A 19,458-nucleotide genomic window follows, 5' to 3' on the forward strand; every position below is an offset into this window, starting at 1 on the left:
AGAGTTAATGCAAGAGAAGGACAGTACAATGTGACTCACAGATGTGTAGGCCACACACAAGCAAAGCTGAATATTGTGTACACATCCATAAACAAGACGCTTGTTTCTTGTAAGGAAAGCTATGACAAACCTAGACAGCATATTAAAAAGCAGAGGCATCACTTTGCCAATAAAGGTCTGTCTAATCAAAGCTATGATTTTTCCAGTAGTCATGTACAGGTGTGAGAGCTGGACCATAAAGAAGGCTGAATGCCGAAGAATTGATGCTTTCAAACTGTGGTGCTGGAGAAGACTTTTGAGAGTCCTTTGGACTGCAAGGAGATCAAACCAGCCAATCCAAAAGGAAATCAACCCTGAATATTCATTGGAAGGACTGATGCTGAAGCTGAAGCTCCAATAGTTTAACCACCTGATAAGAAGGGCCAACTCATTGGAAAAGACCCTGATACTGGGAAAGGTTAAAGGCAGAAGAAGGGGACAACAGAGGATGAGATGGTTAGATAGCATCATTGATTCAATTCAATGGACATGAGTTTGAGCAAACTCTGGGAGATAGTGGAGGACAGAGGAGGCTGGTGTGCTGCAGTCCATGGGGTTGCAGACTTGGACATGACTGAGTGGCTGAACAACAACATAACCTTAAACACACACATAAACATTTTTAAGAGTGAGAAAGTTACAGTGGGAGATGCCTCTGTGCAGAAAGAGGAGAGACCAACGTGGTTTCACCAGATGCTCTTCCTGTTTTATAGCCTTAAAACACAGACCCTGGAAAGAGATCGATGCCACTGGGGTCCCAGTAGGGGACTGCACTTTTGCCCAAATCATTTGCTGCTGCCCAGGGTTGATGGAGACCTGCGGTCATGTTCTCTGATGCTCAGGGAGCCCACAGAACAGGGTCATCTTCCCAACTGTCCCCTGGGCGTCAGTGGCCTTGCCGCAGCCCTCCTCTCCTCTGCCCTTCCTTCCCCACAGCTTCCCATCACTCTCACAGCATGCAGCAAATGCCCACCAACTCCCCAGGGGCCTCTTGTGCCCCACCTCCTTCCTCTCTCCCCCTCCATCACTGCCCCACCCACACAGGCCCCCTCCTCACTGCTCCTGCAACTCGCCAGGCCTGGTCCTGCCCCAGGGCCTTTGCACGGGCTGTGCACTCTGCTTGGACCACTGTCCTGAATTTCCATATGGCTTAGTCCCTCCTGTCACCCTGATTTCACTCAAAAGCCCGCTCATATCCACCTGGGAGGTTTATTTTTACTCCAGTGGACCGCAGGCCCCAGGGTCTCTGCTTGGCAGCTGCATCTGTATGCCCAGCAGGGCACCTGGCACATGCTGGGGAAATACTGGCTGACTCCACAGTTGAATGAGACTGATCTGCAGTGGCGGGACCAGAGGGCACCTGGGGACAAGGAGGCCACAGGGAGGGGTCATGGATGGAAGCCAGGAGCGCTGAGGGCGATGCATACACCATGCCTTCCATGTGGCAATGGTTCCGTGGGTGTAACATGTGTGCACCTCTCACCGCCTAACATGCCTACGGACAGAAATACTGTTTTCACACGTGGATCTCATTTCCAGAATGCGACCTGGTGTACACCCATGTACACACACCACATACCCAGGGTGGACATGACGGGGAAACACCAGCACATACATAACGGCAGCTGTGTCTGCCTGCCGGTGTTGTTGTGGTTTTCATGTTTTTGGTTATAATGGGCACAGTTTCGTGGAAAAGGAAGAGGAAGTTAACAGCCTGTGTTGAAATAAGGGAAGGGGCTGGCTTTTCCCCTGAAACGTGGGGAGTTTTACCTGAGTTCGAGCTGGAGCCAGAGCCACCTTCCAGCCTCGGGGTAGTGGTGTGGGGGACATGAGGGTCTGAGAAGAGGCGGCAGTGACATTGACCCTGAAGATGGGAGTCACTATGAAGACTTGAGCAGCTGTGGTCAGGCCCACAGAGGTCCAGCCCCTCCTCTGGGTCCAGGGAACCCAGCCCCCTTCTCCCCTCATGTGTTCCCCACCTGGACAAGCATAGCCCCCTGACCTGCTGGGGGTACCCACTCCCAGTCTGCCTTCCCCAAAGCTGCCACCAGAGGGCGCCCGTGAGCACCTGAGTCCAAGCCCTCCTCTGCCCACAGCTCCCCCGAGGCTCCCACCTCCTGGGGTCAAGGATCTCACAGCCCTCTTTCTTGGCTGAAGCCCTGGAGTTCAAGCCACACCCCCTGTACTGCCTACCTCCCCCCCAACCCCCACCAGCTTCCTCTCCCCGTTGCACACGTCTCTGTACTCTGCTCTCTGCTCCCCAAAACCAAAGCCCCTGAGGCAGGAACCCTGACACAAAGGCACAGAACGGTGTGGACAGGCAGAAGCCAACAGGGACAGGCCCCAGATCAGGGGTCCCCCCCAGTGGAGCTCAGGAAGCAGGCAGACCCCTCGGGAGCTCCCAGGCCCAGAGCACGGAGCCCGCTGCTGGAACCCCAGTGTGGAGCTGCACCAGGCACCCCGATGACTGGCCAGGGCCTCCCCAAAGCCTGGGCTGGGGCTGGGGCTGGCCAGTGGGCTTGACCTTCATACAGCCATCACCCTTCCCCCCATATCAGGTTGAATGGTGTCCTTCCAAATTCACAACCATACAGAACTCCAGAACGTGTCCTTATGTGGAAATGGCATCTGCAGGTGGAGTGAGTTGGCACACTGGCTCGAGCAGGATGTGCCCTAAACCCAAAGACGGACGCGTGCTTATGAGACGTCAGAAGAGATGGCCACGCGACCCTGAGGCCAGGAGCCGGGGGACACACAGGACACACGCTGCCTCCAGGGCTGGGGGGTAATGGATCCCAGCTGTATTGTGGTACGCCACCCCCACCATGGTCTATCGGCTCTGAGCTGGCTGCCACCTTCATGTTGCCATGGGGCGGGTGACGGTCCCAGCTACGGGCAGGAGGCACACCGACTCTGCTCTTTATACAGACATGAGGCTCTGCCCCCAACCCTCCCCCAAGAAATGCATATGACCCTCAGGGGGTCTGTCCAGATCCTGAGGCCCCAGCCCCGACAGGACACGCGATGCTGTGGTTTGTTATGGCTTTATTTCTCATCGTCTGGCCGCATCCCACAAGCAGCCTGAGCTCCACCTAGTCAGTGGCCCTGACCATGCCCCCCGGGGAGGAAGGACACTCACTCGGCATCCCCAGCCGGTCCCTGGCTCACACATTCACACCCGGGGAAGGGTGGGCCACCAGCCCCGCATCGCCCTAGAGGGGGCCGGGCACTGGGTAAACAGTTGGGCAGACGGGCCACTGGACAAGGAGGGTCAAGGAACCTGCAGCCCCAACGGCTGCCCCTCCCAGGCCTGCCAAATAGTCACCTGTTCCCTCCAGTGGGTGGTAGGTGGCTTCGGGGGGGAGCCAGTCCCCAGCCCCTTGGAATCAGAAGGCTAGTGAGCGTTCCCTGGTGGCCAGTAGGCCCCTGGAGTCCCTCCTCCTGGACCCTGAGTCCCTCCTCCTGGACCCTGAGTCCCCAGCACTGGACAAGTCACTGATTATATTGCTAATGAATGGTTACACCTGGGTCTCCCTGAGGTCACTCCCAGCCCTGCTCGCCTCCCCCATCTCACCCCTTCCCAAGGGCTCAGGCCTGGACCTGCCCCCTACAGGTCCCAGGAAGAGCTCCCCTGTGGTCACGTCCCCTCGGGGGATATGGGGGAACATGCTCCCCCTGAATGCGACCTCCTCCTTGCAGATGAGGAAACCGAGGCCCCGGGACAGGGGCAGAGGGGCTGCCTCCGCCCCCAGGGCTCCTCAGGAGAACAGGCTGAGCAGGAGCTCCAAGGACTAGGAGAGGTGGGCGGGGCCGGGTGGGCGGGGCTCCCGGGCAGGGGACGGGGCAGAGGAACCCAGAGGCAGGGTGAGAGGGCCGACAGAGAGGGTGCCGGGTGTCCAGAGCGCCAGCTCCCCAGGGGCTTCAGGGAGTCCGGAGGCGGCCCCTTGAGCTGGCTCCCCTCAGCCAGGCTGGGGGGTGTGGAGGCGGTGCACAAGGCTGCGACGGAGGGGCTGGAACCGGAGACCTAGAGGCCCTGCGGCGCACTCTCCAGACAGGAAAGAAGGGAGAGCCCCGGGGGTGGGGGGTGGGGTGGTTGGGAAATGCGAGGGCAGCCTCAAGGTCAGAACAGAGCCAGCATGGTGGAGGGCTAGGGGTTTGGGGGGTGGCCTGGCCCGACTTCCTTGGCCTGCAACTGCCAGGTCCAGGATCAGCGTCTTGGGCGGGGGTGATGCCCAAGGCCACGCTGGGCGCGTTTCCTCTTTCCTGGCCATGGCTTATGCCCCAGGGTCATGGGGCCGACTCCAGGGTGGGGGGCTCATCCACACATTTGTCCCCGAGTCTGTGGCCTGGCCCCAGGCCTCCACCGAGCTCCTCCAGGGGAGCGCAAAGGACAAAAAAGAGAAAGAAGCCCCCAAGTCCTCAAGAGCAACACAGAAAAGCTCTGTAATTCAGAGTTTCGGCCACCGAGGGGGAGGCCCTGCCCTCCAGGTGAGGCGGGGATGGCAGCCTGGTCACTGCGTCTTGGCCTTCAGCAGTCTCTGAACTGTTTTGTATAAGAGGTCGAAGTGCTGGGGGCGGTGGGAGGACTCCAATGAGACCAGGGAAAAAGGGCCACCTGTTGGGCTCCCACAAGGACCCGCCTCCCACCGCCCCCTGCTTACCTGGACTGCCGTGTAGGCCATCCCGAGGTAGGCACCAATGCAGACGGCTAGGAGCAGGTCGAAGATGGCTGGCTTGACCCTGGGGATGGGAGGGGGCGGTGGAGGCGGTCAGCCAGCTGCTCCCAGCTGTCCCGAGGACCCAGGCCCCTGGGCGGTGACAGGGCGCTCACCTGTAGGCATTCATCACCTGCTTCAGCTGGTCGTAGAAGACAAACTCGGGGTCCCTGGCAAGAGAGCACTTGCTCAGCGGGCTCACCCTGACATCAGAGCCACCCGAAGTCCCACTAGCCCAGGAACACAGCAGCGGGGAGGACCCTGGGTATGTGTCTACAGGGGGTTGCCACTGTCTGTCCTAGGGAAGGACGTCCTTTATTCTGAACTAACATCTTTTTTATGGTTTTCTGGGCCAACAATTCTCTAAGAACAAAGTGTGGTGACTGTGGAAATTCTCTGGTCTCGTTTCTATAGAGGGAGAATGATCACAGCTGAGGACTCGCAAGCCCCAGCTCCACAGCTGTGGGTCCACTGTGACCCTCAGTTTCTTCTTCTGTTCAAGAGCTCTGTCTCCCTGGAGTGCCACAAATTGGGAGCAAGATGGAAAGCCAGTGAGTGGCACTGACCTGTCTGTGGAGGAAGAGGGGTGTCTCCTGCTGAGGGTCCCCCAACACCCTTCCTCAGTCCTCATTCATCCCAACCAGGGTACATGGGAGCATCAAACAGAAAGACAAAACCCAGGAGGCCTGCAGTGGGCAGGAGCATTCTGAGGGCAGGAGGGGGCCAGGGGTATGAGTCGCCTGAGGCCCAGGGCACAGAAGGACCACAGAGGGTGGGCAGGGGTACAGGGCTGCCAGATAAAACACGGGGCTTCAGTTCTGTGAGGACTGAAGATAGAGACGACACGGGCTTTCAGGGTAAGTGTGTCCCAGGCCACATGAGAGGTACTTATGCTGGGATAATTCGTCGTTCACCTGGAGCTCAGATTTAATAGGGCGCCTGCACTGCTCACTCATCCTGTTACATTTCGCCCTGAGTTTCCATTTGCTCTGTCTAGTTCCAGGGTGGGCAGGGAGACCCTGGAAGGGCCCTCTGCCAGCTGGGGGCAGGGGCTGCGCCTGGTCTCACCGCTTGTCGGCCTTGACGTGGTGCGGCTTGACCTCCTTCAGGTAGCGACTGAGGTAGTGCTCCAGCGTGCTGAGGAACGTGCCGTCCTTGTCCACTAGCTGGGCGGCCCGTGGCTGGGTGGTCAGCCAGTCCATCACTGAGTCCAGCTGCTCCTGCTGGATCTGCTGTGGGGACGCGGCGGTGGTCACAGGACCCCCCACACACTCCCACCACGCGCCTGAGCCCACCCACCCGCCGGCCAGGCCATTACCATCTGCTCCGTGAAGACTGGCATGTCCGGGGGTGTTCCCTGCAGAGAGAGGCGGGGCGGGGCTGAGTTCAGACCCACTGAGGGGCTCAGGGGGGCGGAGAGGGCGGCTAGAGGGTGGCCGGGGGCTCACCTTCTCTGTCAGGTTGTAGATGACGCGGGTCAGGGCCTCAGCGATGAGCCTCGTGTTTCGGGTAAGGGTTTTCGAGTCAACCCGGGACCTTCGAGGACAAGTTTTTTTAATTTATTTTTACTTTATTTATTTATTTAATTAGAGGCTAATTACTTTACAACAACATGAATCAGCCACAGCTGTACATGTGTCCCCTCCCCCGCCCCATCCTGAACTCCCCTCCCACCTCCCTTAGAGGGCAGATTTTAAAAACATACATATTTGGAAGTGACATCAATCACCCAAAACTAAAAATGATCACATATGTATCTGATGATGAAAAGACAGAAAAAACAACAGCCTTCCCAGCGGATGGTCCCCCACCCCACACCTCGGTCAGGCCCACCCACCAAGGGGCTGCCCCGGGTGCCCAGCTGAGCCCTGAGGATGCTGTGGGCCTCAGTGACCAGACGGCTCTGGGCCCGTGTGCTCCTCCAGAACCTGGGGGTATGGGGGGACTGGTCAGGACATCTGCCTCCGCCGGCTGCTGAGGGCAGAGCTGAGGTAACGCCCCATGGAGGGGCTACGGTGTCCCCCACACCCACGGCCACCCAAACCCCGGGACGGGACCCGAGCTGGCAGCAGGCTGTCCGCAGACACAGACGCGGTCACAGTGGAGCAGGGGGTCCCGAAGTCCACGGCTCTGTCCTCATAAGGAGGGAAGCCTGGACACAGGCATGGGGAGGGGACCCATGACAAGGGAGACAAGGGCAGCAGCTCAGCCACAAGCCCAGGGTCAGCAAGGGCTGAGGCCACACAGGACCGGGAGCCTCAGAGGCGACACATCCTGACCCGAGTGGGCGTGGGGTGCAGGCTGCCGTGGAGGCAGGGTGAGGTGGCGGCCGCTGGCTCTCCCAGCACCCTGCCCAATCAATTCTTCCCTCTCTTCTGCTGGCTCATGCCCTCGGTTCTGGTGCCCCCTCCTCCAGGAAGCCTGACGGGCCCCGGCTGGCTCAGTCTGATGGGGGGGGGCTCACCTCACGTCCATGATGCTGCTGCGCTGGCCGTCGCGGTGGCTCTGCAGGTGGGACAGGGTGAAGGCGGGCAGCCGGCGGACGGCGAAGCGCTCGTGTTCCCAGGCCAGCATGTCCTCGGCCAGGTTGATCTTCTTGTGCACCATGGAGAACCGCACCTCGGGGAACTGGTGGGCGGCCACCTGCGAGTGGAGCCATGAGGCTCTGCCCGGTGCCCGTGCGCCACGCCCTGGCTTCACTGGCCTCTGCAGAGGTGGCCCCTGCCGCCCCACGGATCCCCAGTCCCTCCCCAACCTCCTGCTTCTGGAGCCTGAGGATAAGCCCACCTGCCCACTGGAAACCCAACTGAGGCCCCAGGGTTCACACAGCGGGGGGCGCAGCCCTCACAGGGCGCCTACCGTCTCGAGCTCCCGCAGGAAGGCGTGCTGCAGCGTCCCCTCCCTGGGCGGCCTGGACACATGCAGGTGGAGGCTGTCACCCCGGCCCACAGTGTCCAGGCAGAGGACGAAGGCCACGTTGTCCTGGAGCAGGCTGGAATCTGAAGACAGTGAGGGCTGGTGGGCAGGGGGTGTGGGGGAGTACCGGGGTCCCGAGGCCACCCTGGCCGCGGGGGACGCTCACCTGTGTGGTCCAGGTTGTCTTCCAGCCAGCGCTTGGTGCCCTGGTAGTTAAACTTTCCTCCTCCGGAAGCAAAGAACAGGAGGTTGTACCTGGCAGGGAGGAGTGGGGCCAAAGAGTTGACAGGTGGGAGTCCAGGCTCCCAAAAAGGAGGGGTGGTCTCCCCGCTGAGTACCCAATCCCACCCTGTCCTGGCACTGATGACATCGGGGCATCCTGAGTGCTGCAGGCGCTGGACACATCCCTGGCCCCCACAAGTGAGTGCCAGGAGCCCCCTAGTCCTGACAACCACAGACATCCCAACTTCACCCAGTGTCTCCAGGGTGAGAAGGGAGGCTCCAGAGACCTCTCAGAGTGGAGAGGTGGGCCACTCAGAGTGGTCCACCCACTCAGACTGGGTGGACCAACCAGGAAACAGAAGTGATGGGAACTCAGCACCACCTCCCTGAGCAGGAGTGAAGCCAGCGGGGTGGTGAAGGACCAGGTAACTGGGCCCCGCCCCAGCTGTATCCACCTCACCACAACCACAGCAGTCCTTATAAAAGAGGCACAGCAAGTGTGGCCCTGCCAACACCTTGATCTCAATGCCCACCGCGCTCCCCCCCCCCGCCCCCCACTGGACTGTGAGCACAGTGCTTCTCAAGCCATCTGCCTGAGAGCAGGCGTGGGGCCTGGAGTGTGAAGTTTGGGGAGACCCGCTGGCTACTAGGGCCCTGCTCTCCCAGGGCACCGTGCTGTGTGGACAAGTGCCCCTGCGAGAGACCGCAGTGTCCGGCACCAAGATGGGGAGATGCTCGTCTAAGTGATGACGATTTTGCAGGGGTTTCTGTTTCTTGCATCTGGAAGCAGCCCAGCCCCTGGTGGGATTTCCGGGGAGGGGGTAGGTGAATAGACCTGGAGAGGCGGGGCCTGACTGAACCAACTCTGAGATCACGGGTCGGGCCCGCCTCCAGCCCCGGGCCCTGTCACTCACGCTGCGTGCGTGCGCTTGTAGGTGTACAGCCTGGAGAAGAGGCGGGCGAGCTCCAACAGCACCGAGATACCACTCCCGTTGGAGTCCGCACCGTGCGACAGCCACTGCAGGCAGGGACAAAGGGCACGCTCACCCCACCTCAGCATGCACCACCACCCACCTCCACCCCGGCCTGTGGCCCACTCTGAACCCCACCCCCACAATCTTACCTTAGGTCCTCGTTTCCAGTCCAGCTGGGATTGCTTCCTCTCCCCACTAACCCCCAGCTCTGCCCAAACCTGACTGATGCACCCTTGGCATGGCCCAATCCCTGCACATGTGGGAAGCTCCCCCAACCCTGCTTGCTACCCTGCAGCCTGAAGCCAGACTCCCCAGCTGGGCAGGAGGGGCATGGACATACCGGGGCCACCCCGAAGGCATCGTAGTGGGCCACGATGACAATGGTGGGCAGGTCCTCTCCACCCAGCCCAGTCAGCCGCCCCTGTAGAGACATGGATGTGAAGGGCCCCCCCATAGGAAGCAACAGCCACCCTCACCTCAGGGGGCAGGGTTCCAGGCTCTGCCGGCTACACCGTGGGCACCAGTGGACCAGTGGGCATGGTCACTTTCCAGTAAAACTTTATTTACAGAAACAGGCTGGCCAGACTCTGCTGGGGGCCAAGGTGCCAGCTGTTTCTCCACCTGGAAACCAGGCCTACCCTTCACAGGCTGAGCTCCACTGATGGAGACCCCACCCGTCCGTAAGACCCCGGCCGTAAGGACAGCACAGGAAGAGCCCAAGAGTCAGGGTCCTCTTGTGTAAACCGGCCCTCCGTCAAATCCAACGAGGAGCAGTTGGGAAGACAGCCTGTCCAGAGCACTGCCTAAGGGCATCAGGCGCTAAGGCCCTGCAGCCTTTACTCTCTGGATGGAAAGCTGCCCTGCAAGGAGACAGCGGAGACCTCCTGGTGCGGGGAGTGGGAACAAAACTGCTCAGAGCTTTTTGCTGGGGGGAGCAGTGATAAAACCCCATGTTTGCCCGTGGAGAGAATGGAAGTGGGGGAGGACTTGGGAGCTTGCTCTGGCCTGGACGCCTCCTGATGGGAGATGGGTGTCTGGATTTTTCTGCACTCTGCTTTAATTGCTGCCCTGAGCTCTCCTCTCTGCCAGCTTAGTGAATGTTCCATGAAGGGAAAGGGGTGGCCATTCCAGGAGGCAGGGGTCGGGGAAGCAGGAGGAGCTGGAGGAGCCCCACCTCCCCAGAGGCAGGGACTTGATCCCCTCACCCAAGAAGCAGCCCCTCCAGTGGGGACAGGCAGGTGCCAGGCACTTACCTCCACGCTGGTGATGAGCCAGTCGCTCACGGCCTTGCTCTGGACCCCGCTGGTGACCATCTGGAAGCCGTTGGCAGTGGCAGTGTGGAGCAGCACTGGATACAGGGCCAGGGAGGGTCAGCCTGAGCCCCGTGACTGCCCTGCAGCAGCTGGGGGGGAGGGGGGGTCCCAGACCAGAACCTGGGTCCTCGTCACCCCAGACTCTAAGCATTCAGTCTGAGTAAAAACGGGACTGTTCATATGGACAGAACACAATGTGATAACTGGACATGGGAGCAAATCTGGGCATCCAGGACAAGGGCTGGTGAAAGTCTCTGGTTCCCACACGGAGCCCATGTGCGCCCTCGCTCTGCTCTGTAGGGCCATCAGGGCCCCTTCCTAAATCACAGAGGGGTGCACACTGCCTCTGACCCAGCTTTCCAAGGATCACTTGAGCAGGGATGCCAAAACATGAGTTTCCCATCAGACAGCTCATGACCCTTCAGCCCATCCCCCAAAGTGGAGATGGTGTGAGAACCCAGAGATTCATAAAAATTAAAGTTTTGTTCTCTCCAGAATCAGGAGAGGGTGTGCCCACCTCCCACAGTGTGAGCTAATGGTCCACTTCACCTGGGGGCAGGGGCTGCCTTAAAACGCCCAGGAACTCACCCTGCCTCAAATCCTTCTGTTCTTTACACATTTTAAAACACAACTGTAGGGATTCCCTGGTGGCTCACTGGTAATGAATACACCCGCCAGTGCAAAGGACGAGGGTTCAATCCCTGGTCCGTGAAGATTCCTCCCTGCGGGTGGCGGCTGCAAGATGTGATCTGTGATGCCCGGTGCCCCCACGGTTAAGCATATGTTGGCTTGGAAAGGGGAGCCCCAGAAACAGCACAGCGCAGCCCATCCACGCACCCTCCGCCCTGCAGCAACCCTCACCAGCCCACCTTCGGCGGCGGAGGCGGAGCCCTGGGAGGCGGAGGCAGCCTGTGTCTGCTCATAGATGGACAGCAAGGCATCGTCCTCTACGGCAAAGTACACGGGAACGATGGTCTCCATGGCCAGCATCTCAGGCTCAATCTCCATGAATTGCTGCGAGAGAGGCACGCGTTCGGTTTGCGGTGTGTGTGGGCGAAGGGGACCCGGAGGGAGAGAGGGGACCCCGGGGCGAGGCAGAGCTCACCCGGATGACGTCCTGCGGCACAGCGGCCATGGTTCGCGGCAGGATGATGACCACAGCGCCGGCAGACTGGCGCAGGGCGCGCTGGTAGCGCTCATACGAGAAGTCCAGCAGCCGCACGAGCACGCAGCGCCGGCTCAGCACGTCCGCGTCGATGGTGCGCGCCTCTGTGTTGAGCACCGCGTTCCGCGTGCCTGTGGGGACGGGATCCTGAGTGGGGTTCCGGACCCCCACCGGCCTCCAGCCCGCCGCACACCCACCCCAACCCCGGGGACTCGCGGGGCCTTCCAAGAACCTTCTCCCTGGGCCAACCTCCCCTCCACACCCACATTCCTAGACCACGGCCCTAGCGGCCTTCGCTGCTCTCGCACTCGCCTCTCCGAACTACACCCCTGCTGCAGTCATCCCCCAGAAAGCGATGTCCCTGTCCACTCAGCCACCCTGTGACCACGTGCGGGCTGCCCGCTGGGCCGGGCAACGTGTCCCCACCCCACCCCGTGTCCCTGAAGCAGCTCAGGGGGCTGGTGCCCTCAACCCACCCGACAGAGGCAGCCACCCCCGCCCCCACCCCCAGGCAAGACCCCCAGCCAGAGCACTAGGACCGGAACTCAGTGGTCTTGCTCCCCCAGTCCTTCACCACTGGCTTCCCCAGGGCTCCAGGACCCGCAGGGCTGACAGGCGCCAGCTGAGCAAACCCAGCCCCCAGCCTCCTGCCCTGCCCAGATTGTTCTGAGATGCCCAGCAGTTTCCCCAGCCCCCACACCACTCCAGGGTCCAGACACCAGCAGAGGGAGCCCCCAAGCTAGGAGGCTGCACCTCCCCACCTCCAGGTTGCCAATGTCCTGGGGAAAACCCAAACCCTGCCCTCTTCAGGCCAACCCCCCGCCCCAGCCCCCAGGCAACTAGCCTGGGGTTCCAGGGGCACAAACCTTGTTCATTGCAGTGTGAACCCAGCATCACCTAGCAACTACCAGCCTAGTGCGCTCAGGACATGGAATGAATGAACAAATGCTTGGTCTCCCCAAGGCCCCTCAGGAGGGCAAGCACCAGGGTTTGTGCACCTTCTTCCACAGTCAGGGCCACACTGTAGCCTGTGGGCCATCCTGAGTGCTGTAGGGTATAGGGCAGCCTCCCTGGCCCCCACACCCTTGTTGCCAGGACCCCCCTAGACGTGGTAATCACAGACGACCTCAGACATGGCCCTGTGTCCCCTGGGAGCAGGGCCACCCAGATTTTTCTCAAGAAAGATCCAGAGAATCAGGTAGGAAGTGAGAAGCTGCCTCCTGGAGTGGACCCTGCCTTGCTCACAAGCTTATTCCAGGCAACTGACTCCTTCCCACCAGAGTGGAAGGGGCAGGTTGTAACCAGGATTGTGCAGCCAAAGTGAAAGTCGCTCAGTTGTATTTGACTCTTTTGCGACCCCATGGACTGTAGCCCACCAGGCTCCTCTGTCCATGGGATTTCCCAGGCAAGAATACTGGAGTGGGTTGCCATTTTCTCCTCCAGGGGATCTTCCCAAACCAGGGATTGAACCCAGGTCTCCTGCATCACAGGGAGATTCTTTACTGTCTGAGCCACCAGGGAAGCCCACTGTTCTAAGGCTGGTGGGTCCCCCCACACACAGAGCACCGCTGCCCTGAGAGCTGAAAGGGCAAGAAGCAGTGCAGACATTTGATGCAGCACGTGGACTCCCGTGGTTGCACTGCCTGGGTGCACGGCCCCCAGCAGCCAGCCCTCGGGGCCCTCTATCCTCCCTGGACAGAGTGGGTGGGGAGGTGGGGCTCAGGCAGGCCTCCTCAACTGCCAGGGCCACTAGCACTCAGCAGGATGCTGCCGAAACTCCAGATTCTTAGGTCAGACCTCCCAGATGACAAAGGCACACAGTCCCCAAAACGTCTCAGGCCCCTGCTGAGCTGGGATGAACAAAGCAAGCACACGAATCCTCCGACTCTGGGGGCAGATGTGGCCCCAGGGCCTCCACCCTGAGCCCCTCACAGCAAGTGTCAAGACAACAATGCAGACAAACAGGTCTGTTTCCACACAGGAGCTGGACCATGCTGCCCGGAGGATGAGGCGGCCGGGCGAGGGGACACTGGTGTCCTTGAGGGACATACCAAGCCCCACGAAGCCTCAGGCTCAGACCAGGGGCAGGGTCCCCCCCACTGCTCTGCAGGAATGCACTGGCCAGCAGGAGAAGGGTCGCTTCCTACAGCCTGTCCTGAGGGCCCGTCCGGGGGAGGGGACCAGCAGGACACAGAAGGGACAGTGTCCCAGGTGGGAAAGGGCAGGGCCGTCTTGGGGCAGGGGCCAGTGACCAAGGGGGCCGGGCTGTGCACCCCAGGCAGGGGCCTCCATGCCTCTCCCCACCCCTCTGAGCCCCCACTTCTGCTTTAGGGTGACAGGGGAGCCCCCAAGGGCCTGGTAGGAGAGGGCAGCAGAGACCTTCAGGAGCCCTTGAAACCCTGAAAAGGCGGGTGGGCCCTTCCCCTGTGCCCCACCTGTCCCAGCTGCAGCCTCCCGGGGGTGGCTCAGATGTCACCTCGGGGTGGGGACACACAGGGCCACCTGTGGAGCCTACTGTGACCCACTTTCCAGAAGGAGGATGGCCACAGAGAGGAAGAAGGGGTAAGCGCAGAGTCAGGCTAACGCCAGACCCCCAAGTGCCCCCTCAGAGGCTAAGCACCCCAAGAGCAGAGACTGCCTTGGTTGGTGCGAGGCTGAAGTCTGCAAGGCCTGTTGCCCCTGCGTCATGACGGGCTCTGGACACCTGGACAGCAAGTTGCAGGTCCCCACGGCGGGACCAGATCTGAACGGAGGTCGCAGACTTTTCAATCGAAGGCCAGTCCTCTCTCCCTGCAGTGGCACTAGTCTTACGCAGTGCAAAGCCACTGACTAGGTGTGGCGGAGTGCCAATAAAACTTTATTTACAACCAGGGGTGGAGAGCCCGTCCCGGTGCCCAGCGTGGGTGCCCACGTCCCCGCCTGCCAGAGCCGTTTCTGCAGGGGACCAAGTGGGATGGGCATGAGCGGCCCAGCCCAGGGAGGCCGGAGTCCGTTGTGGGAGGGCAGGGAGGCAGGCCACACCCAGGGCCCAGCTCACACCCCAGCTCAAAGAGCACACGCCTCTCCTGCCGATTTCTCAAGAGGTGTGGAGAGAGGACAGGAAGTTGGGAAATGAGGCTCAAAGCAAGGGCATGTGCGATGCTGGGGACACTGCAATCAGCGATGACCCAGCAGAGCAGCTCTCAGATGCTCCACCACTGGGAGGGAGCTGGGGTTCCTGCTCCACCAAACTATCCCACAGCATCTCCCCAGGCAGTGGCAGGCACCCCACATCCCTGCCAATGTGGACACTAACAGGTGGGACCAGGGTGGGGGTGCAGATGTGTAAGTCGAGATGGGTGGGTGCCCCGCCAGGCCCCTCTGTTCATCCCTGAGCCCACTCAGTGTCTGGCAAAGATGGGGGCCAGGAAGGAGGGCGTGTGGGGTGAGGGAGTCACGGGGTCAGAAAAAAGAATAGGAAGGAATCAAGGACTGGGGGCAAAGGACTCAGAGAGAGGAGGGGAGGAGGACAGGGAGAAAGTATTGAAGGTTCCGAGGGCCCACGTGGAGGACGAGGCAGACATGGCTCTGTGATCAGGGTTGGAGTGTCAAGAAGCGCCCGTCTGGGCAAGGACAGGGGGCCATATCAGCAAGCAGGCCAGCGCTGAGCAGGCAGCAGGAGACACGGGACATCCAGATTACAGCTGCCCAAGGGGCTGGGGCAGAGCTGGGTGTGCTAGGAGAGCTCGCAGCAAGGCTCCCAGTGTGAGACAGGACAAGGGTGTGAATCCCATCCCAACGGGATGGCGGAATCCTCCAGACCAGGACAGAGCCGCCAGTCACACATGGCTATTCAAAATTATGATGATGAAATGCCAAAAGTCATCCCAAAGGGCCACCTGCGACACCCCTGGCATAGACCCTCTTCCCAGGGGGATGCCAACAATACATATAAACTGACCACTCCTTAGGGGCTCCTGGCCCACCACCCCACTGGTGAGGAGCCTGGGGTCTGCAGCCAACACTGTAACCCTGAGTTCTCCCCCTTGGCACTGCTGACAATCTGGCCCAGATAATTTTCGGAGTGAGGTTGTCCCGGGCACAGTGAGGTGTGGGGCAGCACCCCTGGCTGGGCCCCACTGAATGCCAGGAGCCTGTCAATCATGACGACCCAAAGTCATCACTCAGGGACCCGTGAACTGGCAACCACTGCACTAAACAGTAATGCTACAACTCTGGGGTGAGAGGGGCCTGAGGGGGACGTCTCCAGACCCCGGGGCTCCCCAAGGACCTGGCAGCGGCAAGGGGTCCAGGGGACTCAGGTTGGCCCTAATGTTCCAACAAGAGAGGCCAGTCCAAGAGAACCAGGGCTCAGATATGAGGGGACAGGGGCACTGGGGAGGGGAAGCCCTCATGGCATGGACGGGCCTTGCTTGCCAGGGGCCTAAGACACCAAGTTGGGAGCGCAACCAGAGGCCAGAAGGTTCTGGAACACAAGATACTGCAAGGCCGGGAAGAGAGGACACTTTCGAAAGACTTTAACAGATGAGAGGGCAGGGCTGAGGAACAGAAGCTAGGCAGGATCCAGGCCTGGAGGCCTGCAATCCTGGGGAGAAGGAGCAGCAGGGGGGCTTCCAGGAAGCTGAGGGGTGGGTGCGCTCCCAAGCAGGGAGCAGGACATGGGGTCCAATGGATTTCAGGAGCCCAAAGGCAGGAGAATTTCTGAGGAACCGAATTCATTAACTGGGACTAGGGAGTAGGGAGGGCCTCCACATAGTGACAGGCTGGGGTGAGCGATCAGAGCTCTGAGCCCTAAAGCAGAGCAGAATGTGAGCACTAGATAAAGCGCACCCGGGTGCTGAAGGGCTGTGCAGGGTTGGCCAGCTTAGCCTGGAAAAACGGCGCTGAGAGGCTCCACTCCAAATCAAGGAGGCCCAAGGCGGGCGTTCTATTCCAGCTGGGGACTGGAGAGAGAGAGGGGACCCAGGAGGTCTGGAGAAGCGACAGTATGGCCTGAGGCTGGGAGGGAGTTCTGCGTTCTGGAGCAGGTAGCCCTTGTCGGGGACGGGGCCAGAGGGCTGTGGGAGGCAGGCGGTGGGTCCCCGGGACACTGGACAGAGAGAGCTAGGGGCCCAGCAGCGGTCCAGGTATCCAGGCTCGGACTTGCCTGGAGCTCCGGTAAAGGGTCTGGCAGCTCAAGTGAGGTCTGCAAGCTGGACTCCTGCTGGACGTGTGGGAGAGGCAGGTCCTGAAGCCCAGGAAGCAGAGACCGAACCGCGGGAAGGGGCATCCTGGCCGGCAAAGGCTGGGGCCCTAGGGAGGCGGGAGGCTGGGCGGGAGGTCAGGGCCCCAGCGGGGAGGCTGAGCTGGGGGAGACCAAGAGCCCAGGAGAAGAGCTGGGCCCACGGGGGAGGCCAGGGGCCCGGGTCCACGCACCGTAGGGTTGCCCCTGTAGGTCGTACTGCTGCATGCGGTACACGGTGAACTCGTGCGCCGCATCGGCGGCGGGCAGCGGCGGTGCGACGAGCAGCAGCACAGCGGGCAGGAAGACGATGAAGCCGAGAGGCAGGCACGACGCCTTCAGCATATTCTCCAGCACCTCGCCCGCTTCCTCCAGCATCCTGGCCGGCGGCGGGGCCGCGCGGGGCGGCGGCGGGGTCGGAACGGCGGTGGCGGTGGCTCCCGCGGACTCACCTCGGCATGGGTAGGCGCCGGGGTCCTGCGGGCGCCGCGCGGGACAGCCCGCGCCCGCCCCGGGGTCCTGCCGGCACTGCCGAGGGCCGCCTGTCCGCCGCGCTGCCTACTGGGAGTTGTAGTCTTCCCGGCGCGCGGAGCCACATGGGAGTTGAGGGCCCATTCTGTTACTCCCTAATAGAGAAAGCTGTGGTGGACTGTCTGGCTAAAGTTTCGCTTAAACTCCAAGTCAGAAAATACAGAGACTTTAAAACAAACTACTAGCAGTGTAACTTACTGAAACCCTGCCTTTGCTGTGGGAGAAAGGCGAGGGACGGAAGGAAGAGAGGTTGTACAGGAGGTGACCTTGCGACCCGGAAGAAAGTTAGAAATAAGGAAGAGAGGGGCGGACCTGTTGCGCTAGGACTCCTGGGAATTGTGGTCTCGAGCAAGCACAAGGGATCATGGGAGCTGAAGTCTTCCTGGCAGATGTCTGGGGAAAATCACTTAAAACTCCCAAAGAATATAGATGTTAAATTGCCTGAGGGCAAAGACTTGTGTTTGCTTTGTGCACCGATGTATTCCTCAGAACTTGACCCAAGGCCTGGCACACAAGGGGTGGGTTATATAATTTTTGGATAAATGAATGAAAGAAGAATCAAAAAATGACAGGTTCCTAAAAGGGAATGTCGCAATGGATTGTGGGACTTGTAGTCTGCAACCTGGTGTTGTGCTGCGGTTGAGGATATATTATTTATACTTAGGCTTAACTATATTTGGAGCATACTCATAGTAAAAAAGTTACTCGTTGATAATGAGAAATTCAAACTCTACTGAGTGTCTTAAATTAATATTTTCTAATCTGCCCACCCTAAGAACCCAATTGTCCCTGGGTCAGAGGCCTTAAGGGTCATCAGTAACTCATATCCTCTGTACGGATGAGAAGTCTGAGGCCACAGGGTGCGGAACATAATGGCCCTGGCCCCTAGGCTCTGGTACTGTTGCCTAAAGAGTTGAGCTCCACCTCTGTCCCAAGTGAGAGGGCAGTTGTGTTGATTAATAACATGAGTTCAAGTCCCAGCTCCTCCACTTCCCAGCTGTGTGACCTTGGGCAAGTCTCTTCACCTCTCTGAGCCTCTATTTCCTCAACTGCCTGCCGAATACGATAATAAATAATCAAACACTCTTCCCAGGCTCCTCAGGGGTGTTTGAGGATTCAGTAAGATAATTCATGTGAATGCACTTTGAAAGGATGAGGCATACATGAAGCGCTCAATAACTGCGGGTATTACGAGAATGCACCAAGCTCCTGCAGCCTTGGAGCTGCTGCATCTGCTCTTCCTGTAGAATCCTCATGGACCCCTCCTGCTTTCTCATGGGTAGTTCCTCACCGAAAATGACGTTGGACTCTTAGTTTGGTGTTTGTCACCCACGCCAAACTGTGACCTTTGTGCAAGCAGGTGCCAGATTGTTCATAGCTGCAACCCCAGTGCCCAGAATAGAGCCTGACACACAGTGTTAAGTGAATGAGTGAGTGAATAAATGAGTCATGAAAACCCTAACACACCAGCCCATCCCTCCCAGCTATGTCACCTGCTTCTGGCCATCCCCAGGTCTCTCGGGGCGGGGGGGCTGGTCCCAGGCTGGAGAAGTCAGGAGTGGCTTGGCAGGGCAGGGAGAGGGGTAAGAACTCATTCTGGCCCATGTGATCTTCATCAGCAAATATTTATTATCTGCTTTTCCATCTACCCCTGCTCCTCCCAGCCAGGCTATGAACAGGCAACACACACACACACGTACACTCACCCAGAGATAGAGCAATAAAGGGGCCTGAACCTGGCTCAGATAACGAGGCTTGGATCTTAGGGCTGCCTGTGCCACCTCCTCCCCTGAGCCTTGGTTTTTCTGTCTGTAAAATGGGGAGTTTCAACTAATCCTGCTTTGTGGAGGTGAAACCTTGGGGCAGCCCAAAGAATAACTTGGAACATTCATTCTTAGTTTTTCAAAGAGGGAAGGGACTGGTATTCATTCATTCATTCATTCAAGAGGCAGTAACGAACAGGGATCAAGAAGTCACCTGTCTGAGTCTGAATCCCAATTCTGCCTCTTCCCAGCTGTGTGAACTTGTGTGTTACCTAACCTCTCTGGGTCTCAGTTTCTCCATCTGTAACATGAAGTTAATGACAGTATCTGCCTCCTGGAGGTTTTGCAAGGATTAAATAAATTAACACACAGGTGATTAGAACAACACTGAGTGGTCTTTAAGGCTCCGTTGTTATTATTCATTTAACTATGTTACCAAAAGCAAGTTTATTCACAACCAGGACAAACCAAAACCTTGGGAGTTGGAGTAGAGAAAGGTTTGTTGCAGGCCATGCAAGTAAACCAGTGGCTTATGCCTTATAAACTCATACTCCCCAAAGGGTTTCAGCAAAGCAAGGTAAGAGAGGGATGTGGTTGAT

The 19,458-nt window shown here is 59.3% G+C and overlaps 1 protein-coding gene across 2 annotated transcripts; it reads right to left on the minus strand.

Annotated features, from left to right (window-relative positions):
• Window positions 1–3,067: 3,067 nt before the first annotated feature.
• On the minus strand, window positions 3,068–17,350 carry NCLN (nicalin). 2 transcript variants are annotated; one of them, XM_061422702.1, is made up of 15 exons: window positions 16,760–17,350; window positions 11,285–11,475; window positions 11,049–11,193; window positions 10,120–10,214; window positions 9,207–9,287; window positions 8,807–8,910; window positions 7,837–7,925; window positions 7,614–7,753; window positions 7,219–7,397; window positions 6,203–6,290; window positions 6,073–6,111; window positions 5,823–5,986; window positions 4,871–4,924; window positions 4,701–4,779; window positions 3,068–4,607 (listed from the first exon to the last, which is right to left on the minus strand). In XM_061422702.1, the coding sequence occupies exons 1-15, from the start codon at window positions 16,941–16,943 to the stop codon at window positions 4,551–4,553; spliced, it is 1,689 nt and encodes a 562-aa protein (XP_061278686.1). In that variant the 5' UTR covers window positions 16,944–17,350; the 3' UTR covers window positions 3,068–4,550. The 2 variants fall into 2 exon arrangements, with proteins under 2 accessions (XP_061278686.1, XP_061278687.1); XM_061422703.1 differs by having other exon boundaries at window positions 5,823–5,983; window positions 16,760–17,349.
• Window positions 17,351–19,458: the final 2,108 nt, after the last annotated feature.

The sequence above is a fragment of the Bos javanicus genome, chromosome 7 (genome assembly GCF_032452875.1).
Source record: "Bos javanicus breed banteng chromosome 7, ARS-OSU_banteng_1.0, whole genome shotgun sequence".
Classification (NCBI taxonomy): domain Eukaryota; kingdom Metazoa; phylum Chordata; class Mammalia; order Artiodactyla; family Bovidae; genus Bos; species Bos javanicus.

What these genes read in the sequence shown, in the direction of transcription:
- NCLN (XM_061422702.1), bottom strand. Translation starts at nt 16,943, where the DNA reads ATGCTGGAGGAAGCGGGCGAGGTGCTGGAGAATATGCTGAAGGCGTCG. An exon ending in CCTACAGGGGCAACCCTACG is followed by an intron (nt 11,476 to 16,759) that starts GTGCGTGGACCC and finishes CCGTCCCCACAG; the next exon opens with GCACGCGGAACGCGGTGCTC. An exon ending in TCTACAACCTGACAGAGAAG is followed by an intron (nt 6,112 to 6,202) that starts GTGAGCCCCCGG and finishes CTCTCTCTGCAG; the next exon opens with GGAACACCCCCGGACATGCC.